Genomic DNA, 7,427 nt, shown 5'->3' on the forward strand with positions numbered 1-7,427 from the left:
TCATATAACTTACTCAGTTTGATACTATTTACAGTAATGTATACTATGGATTTGTTATGAAAATTTACGTAATCTTAAAAAGGTGGTTAAACTCTAGTATGCAAATAAAACGGTGGGTAAACTGGGTTTAGGTCCACCACATACCTGGTAATTGCAAATAATTCTGACGCTTTAGTTAAAGCATATTGCAGTTTTTATATGGTTTCTAACATGGGTTACACTGAAAAGGTGTTTACATGTAAAACAATAAAGGTCCATAGGTATCAGATAATGAAGAATACTGATCAAGCATCAGGTGTATATCATTGTGATTGAGATGGTGGAGAAAACTTGAGTAGTGAAATAGAAAGCATATGTGACCAGTGTTAGGAATGGTTGTCTTCTTGGACCCAAATGCAGACCCAGACAAAGTGTAAAAGGAAAAGAGGTTTATTGGAGGTTGGAATTAGAAGTGGTGAGATGAAGGCAGGCAGCCGGAGTAGGGAAGATGATCGGAGCTGGACTGGCCGGCGAGCTGGTGGGTTAGCCGGCGAGCGAGACGGCTGGCTGGAGCTCGGGTTAGAGTGTAACGAGCTGGCGGACAGGCAGGAAAGCTGGGTGGCTGGCAGATGTGGCGTGGGCAGGTGGAGAGACTCATGGAGGAAATCCTGGGCACAAGAGAGACACGATCAACATGAACAGAACTTGATACACAAGGTAAGTCCAGACATAAAGTGCAGAGCGACCGAGAGTGTGTCTACCACGGAGTTGGTGGAACAATCTGGCGACCACTGGTAGGTACGCCGGGGTTGATATACAGGAGGTGATGAGTGATGAGGTTCAGGTGTGTCGGCAACTCAGGAGCCCAGGAGCTGGGAAGGAGAGATGAGCCACGCCCACGCCACACACGACAGACACAGACAAACACCGAAAGACAAACCAGGGAGGCGGAGACACACAGGGGGCAGGGAACAACGAGAAACACAAGGAAAACTAGAGTCATGGCAAGAGCCATGACAACCAGTTGTCAAAGAGAGGTCCTGAAGACCCAGACGTCATTTATGTGTTTGAAATGATATAGCTAAGCTTTACTAATATTTCATGAAGGTAGCACAATGCACAAGCTTTTACTGAAAGGCACGTTTCATTGCCTACAGGAGGCCTGGAGGTGCATGACTGACACCTCATGACCATGGAATTATCAAGCTCCACTGACATATTGGTAAAAAAAAAATACCTTATCCATATAACGTAGCTCTAGGTCATACCATGTGGCTGGAATTCTTGAATTAATTGAGTGAAAAATGCAAATTAAGAAGGTTATATTAGTTACTATTTATGAGCCATGAAAACTTTAAAGCATGTATCTCAAAACTACTGTGAACTCAGATGATGGAGCCTGATAATTCTAAGATGACAACAACATTTTATCACATACAGTTATTACAAATTGACAGAACAATTTTGAATAAAATGTTTTATTATAAAAGCTCATACATTGATCAGATTAATTACAAGAAGTCTGAAAGTCTACTGATGGAAAAGTGTGTGATGTTTTCAATCAGGCCTGGCCATAATCCACTGGGCTACCAGCTGTGCCACATCAACTCATTTGCTGTTTAACAATGTTTCTGAAGTCGATGAAGATTGATTGAATGTGAGTTGAATCTTTTCCCCTCTGCAATTGTCCTACTTGAAATGCACATTTATAAGATAATACAACAACAAGGACATTGAGATGTGTACTGTCCATAATACATACTAACCTCATGTCTACAAATGCTGAAAGACCCCATGAACTTTGTGAGGAATGACAACTATAGACATAGAATGATTTTAGGGCAGACAGAGAATGAACAAAGAGGCTCAACTTCATTAATTTTCAAATTTCCTTTGCAACAGAAGAGCCTGATCTCGGTGTGTGTGTGTGTGTGTGTGTGTTTATGTGTGCGTGCGTGTGTATGTGTGTGTGTAAAAAGAGGAGGGTTGATGGCAGCAGGAGGAAGAGGAGAAGAGATGCAGAGAAAGACTGTTGTGTGGGAGAGGTGTTGACTTGTTTGTTTGGATCATGTCTCTCTTCAACAAATCATATCGCCTTGGCCAACTATGGACAGTGCAAACATGTCTGAATCACGAATGTCAGAATCATCATCTGTGACAGCCTTGGCTGTGTGCATGTACATATGCACGTTTTTTTACTTTCAGTTTTTGACTAATTGTAAGTAGTCCTCTGATGACTTATTTATAATAATCAGAATGAAATGCTGAATGCCAGCCGTGAGGTGCGTGTGGATGTGGCCTATTTGTGTGCACACAAATCAACCACCATTATGTGGCTGATTGACATGTTGGAGGAAGAGGTTGCCTTGGAGACGCAGAAATACAAAATGCCTCACATTCGGCATACACTCACAAGTGGAGATGCAACACACACGAAGTCTATTCATTCTTTGTGCTCGGGCTCACTTTTGTCATCTCTGCCATCGCTGTAATTTTGTCCCATCGGCCCTTGTCTTCCATTTCACACTCCATCTGCCTTGCCATATTCGTTGCCCCTTTATTTTATTTGTCTGTCACCCCTCTGGCCCTCTCTGACCTGTCTCTATATTCCATTATCGCTGGCTTATGCAGCCCCTCCAAGCCCCTCTCTTCACTCCCCTCCCAATCCATGCTTTGCACTCACTCATTCATTCCCTCTCTATACTTCACAGGTTTAACAGAATGCATCTAGGTCACACATAAATCTTGTGTAACTTGTACCATCTGGGTGAAAAGCTTAGACAGATAGAATGAACGGCTGACAGATAGATAGACAAACAGACAGACAGGCAGGCAGGCAGGCACACACACACACACACACACACCCCACTCATCGCAGCATACAAAAAAGGGCGCAATGTCTGCCAATGTTGTAACCATGGGAATACAATGTAAACAGCAGCCACTGTCATAACTGGTTTGACTGTGCCTGTGTTTACCTAATGTAAATCATTATTTGTGTATTCTTCTTCTACTATCCAAATGGCGGTTTACAGAGATATCAGGCTTCAGCCCAGAGCATGCTGGTTAAGGAGGATGATGAGAGGTCATGAACACAACAGGCAGGAACTAGACAGGCCAAATAAAATCAGGTGCGGCTCAGGCAGGAAACAGAGCAGAGCGCAAAGCTGATTGTTATTTCACAAGGGGATCAATGGCTCCGCAGGTCTATTGAGTTCCTTTTCGAAGTAGATGGGGCAGTAGGTGTTTGAGTTTGGTGTAAATGTGTGGCACAGATGTTCATTGCAGTATTTCCACTGACAGGCTGCGTGCGTATCTGGCGGAGCGCATCTTGAGTTCGTGGTAGCACTGTACAAAACTGTGGTAGATGAAGGTGATGGGCAGCGCCAGGAGGACGATGCCACTCACCACACACACGCCGCCCAGCACCCGCCCCCCAATAGTCACAGGGTACACGTCCCCGTAGCCCACCGTCGTCATGGAGATGATGACCCACCAGGCGGCGGCCGGGATGCTGGCGTAGTCGTGGTTACGCATGCCCAAGTCCAAGCCATGCTCCAGCAGCTGGGCCAGAGCGCTGTATATCGCCATGGCGACGCAGACAAACACCAGCAGCATGACCATCTCCCGGTAGCAGCGTCGGAGCGTCAGCCCCAGTGTCTGCAGGCCCAGGAAGTGTCTGGCCAGCTTCATCAACCAGAACACGCGCATCACCCTCAGCACTCGCAGAGTCACTCCGGCAACCCCCAGCCCGGCGCCCGGCATCCCTGCCCCGGCCATTGCCATGGTGACATAGTAGGGGGTGATGGCGACCACGTCGATGATGTTCAGCGGCCGGCGGAGGAATTCCCACTTGTCCCTGGCCACGAGGAAACGCACCAGGCACTCTGCTGTAAACCAGCCGATACACACTGCCTCCACTATCCTACAGAGTGCAGAGAGGAGGAGAGATGGTGAGAGTTTAATAGGCTGTAAACAGGAAATGGGGTGGGAGCTGCAGAGAAGATATGGACGATATGAGACAGGGCAACAGTGAATGTGAGGAAAAAGGAGGCAAAGTGAAGGTGAAATCAATTCTGTGGGATAAGGAAGACATCTGATGTAATCGTGGGGTGGATGTGGAAGAGTAAACAGCGACAGGAGCAGGAGGAGAGATATGCTGAACAGCCGGAAGAATAGAAAATTGCTGTGGAACCGAACAGAGGGAGGGATTTAAAACTTTGCAAGAGTGAATGTGACACAAGCAAGTGCATGATTAGCCCATTGATTAGCACAGCCAAGGCAATAAAGGCAATCAAGCTGAATTAGAGTGAGGTGGTGCTTGTATTCGACAGAGAGAGAGCCAAATACCACAGAGCCTCAGGACAGCTACATCAACACCATTAGACCTAACCAAATTATAGAGCAACTGGGAGAATTACATCACATATTGGAATAAAGCTACTAACAGACCAAGTAAATTGGAATCCTTTTGATCCCGAGTATAAACTACACATTAGGTGATTACCTAACCACTGTGGCAGATCCAAAACTCGGAAACTATGTCAAGCCTTAGTGAGCATAACCTAGCCATATATAGAGAAGGCCACAGGCAAACCTAGCTTCCCAGTGAGGACAGGCTAGGGCCAATGTGCTCATGAAATCACGTGGAAACAGAAGTGCATTCTTTCACCTTGTATCCAAAATGTCATTAACTGAGAGTGATTTTATTGTGAATCACAATTTCTAGAAAATTCCAAAAATAATTGTCCAAAAGTTGAGCTATTTGAGGAGATGCCTACTGGGTGAACTGGGGAGAGACAGTAGGTGGGGAGACTTGGTTGATGCCTGGTTAGTGGCCTAATTCCTTTTGTGTTTACCTAATTTCTAATCCTTATGTACAGCTTCCCTTCCAGCTCATTACCCAATGGACTATTATGAATTGTCACTTATTGTTATGTCACATTGTTTGTCTTTCTTGTGTGCTGTGCAATATAAACTAACCACGCCAATAAAGACATTCAAATTCAATTTGACACCGAGAGAGAGAGAGAGAGAGAGAGAGAGAGAGGGAGGGAGAGAGGGAGAGGGTGGTGGTGGTGGTGGGGGGGGGTGTCAGTAGGAAAATAGAGCAAAGAAGGGCTTTCTGTGTAAGATAATAATCAATTTACTGCATACTTGTCTTTGTGGATAATATTGATTTGTTATTGATCTAACTGGATGAGTGTCTGGTTGACTTGTGAAGTGAGGAAAGATTAAAATATCTGCCGTCCGCAGCTCGCTGTGCGCATCCACTTCAGGGGCGTCAATTCACTTAACACTCTGGACAAAGTCCTTTATCTGATTGCTACCAAAACTTCCAAAGCCGTTTATCGAGTAAAGATTTTGGGGACAAGTGGAGCAGTTACTAATGACAGACAATATATTTGGGACTGTTTTAAATAGGCCTATGGCTTCCAAATAATTTGCTCTCCATTATAATGACAAAAATCATATTTGGACTCACTAAGGCTGAGGTATGGCACGTGCCCATACCCTGCCATATCCGATCAACTATGAGATTCGATGGTGCTTAATGATTTTGATTTGTGCCCTGAACGCAGGTCATCGTATAAAATCCTCAATTGGACATAATGAGGAGATGTGATCATGAGAGAAACTGACCTGTGAAAGGATTTAGCCTGTTGCGTTCATGACATGATACACTAGTGACTACAGACAAACCTTTACGCACCAGACTATGGAGGACTCAGCAGCTGCTGCTAGGAATTCCGCCACCCTAACCTGATGTGACGAGACTCCTCACCCCAGTAGCACCTGTGAACGACCCCCTCCGGTTCGGCGCCCCTTGACTTTCACTTACCTGTGCTCCTCCACAGTGTTCCTCTTGGCTGTATCCCAGTCCGGCAGGGTGCTGGTACACAGCATTATCATAGACACGATCACAAAGATTACAGACACTGAGGCCAAAAGCTGCGCCGCGACAGATGAGTTGGGCTCCTCGAAGGTCTTGCGCATCCTCTCAAGCCATCTACCGCGACCCGTGACCACCGTGTCAAGCCCTGGGTCGGCCGGGCTCTGGGACTCATCCCCCGAGTCGCCGAGCTCCTCCTCGGAGAGACTGTCCAGTCCGATCTCGGACATGCGGTCGTCCAGGCGCTTCTGGCAGCAGGAGTCCAGATGTGCGCTCTCCAGCCCCCAGTACAGCATCTCCGTGTAGAAGGAGAGCTCGCACACTCCGGGGACGAAGCGGAGTTTACCGGAGCGCACGTACAGCATGATGAACACGAAAGCCTGCGCGTGGCGGTCGAAGAAGAACTCGTTCCGGTCCCGGTCGTAGTCGTCGCACAGTTCAAGGACCTCTTTCTCCGTTGCGCAGGCATGCAGGCGGCTGACGCGCCGGAGAGGGAAATCCCGGATCACCTCACGGGTGAAGGCGTACCGGGTCCCCCCTACGTTGAGCACACAGATGCTCTTACCGAACTTCATCTTGTCTCCCTGTAACCTAACTAAAACTCCTTTCCAGACTCCGTTGCCCTTCCATAACAGGAGTTTGGACACTTGGGGGCCACAGACTCCTCTGTCCCCGGGGTGTGGTTTGTTCTGGGTGGATGTGGCCCGGTGCTGCGCTCCGTGGCTGGGTGGAAACTACTGCTGTCCCTCACTCTCCTCCTCTCCCTCTGTACAGAGGAGACTCTCCACCCCAATCAGGGAGAGCCAATCCCATCAGTGATGTCACACACACACTCTCTCTCTCTCTCTCTCTCTCTCTCTCTCTCGCACACACACACACACACACACACACACACACACACACACACAGAAAGAGAACTATGCAGACAGAAAGCAGAGGGAGCGGAATTTTACGCACATCTAATGATCTCCAAAGTGAATGGTCATCCTTCTTTCTCTCTCTCTCTCTCTCTCTCTCTCTCTCTCTCTCTCTCTCTCTCGCACACACACACACACGCACACACACACACACACACACACATAAGTAAAAATCATTAGGCTATAATATTACTTTAGGCATTTATAACGCGTCTGGAGTAGGCTACCCAATAGTGACTTTAGTGACCTGTTGTACTAACTCGTATATAGAGTTTTTTTTAAGTTTTTTTTTTCATCTTTAGTCGTGTTCCTATAATCCTATAATAATTATGTGGGGACTTATACTGTTTCTGTGATACCGTGAGTTTATAGTCGTCTTATCGTTCTTTATGGTACGCTATTTTTTTTTATTTTTTTTTTTATCTCCATGGTGTCACTGTACTATTGCTATAATATTCCTATAGGGACTTGTAGCTATATAGCTGATTGATGTGTCAAGGGTTTTTCTGATATATTTATGTATCCTACTAAAATCTACTATAGGATTACTATAGTTGTTTTTGGTAAGGACACACACACACACTCACACACACTCACAGTTTTTATATCAAAGATTGTAGGTGATAAGACTTCCCAAG

The 7,427-nt window shown here is 46.2% G+C and overlaps 1 protein-coding gene across 1 annotated transcript; it reads right to left on the minus strand.

The window, feature by feature from the left end:
- Nucleotides 1-2,750: 2,750 nt before the first annotated feature.
- On the minus strand, nt 2,751-6,447 carry kcng3 (potassium voltage-gated channel, subfamily G, member 3). The gene is made up of 2 exons (XM_071907955.2): nt 5,822-6,447; nt 2,751-3,904 (listed from the first exon to the last, which is right to left on the minus strand). Exons 1-2 carry the CDS (start codon nt 6,445-6,447, stop codon nt 3,259-3,261), a joined length of 1,272 nt encoding a protein of 423 aa, XP_071764056.1. The 3' UTR covers nt 2,751-3,258.
- Nucleotides 6,448-7,427: the final 980 nt, after the last annotated feature.

The sequence above is a fragment of the Centroberyx gerrardi genome, chromosome 20, assembly GCF_048128805.1.
Source record: "Centroberyx gerrardi isolate f3 chromosome 20, fCenGer3.hap1.cur.20231027, whole genome shotgun sequence".
NCBI lineage: Eukaryota > Metazoa > Chordata > Actinopteri > Beryciformes > Berycidae > Centroberyx > Centroberyx gerrardi.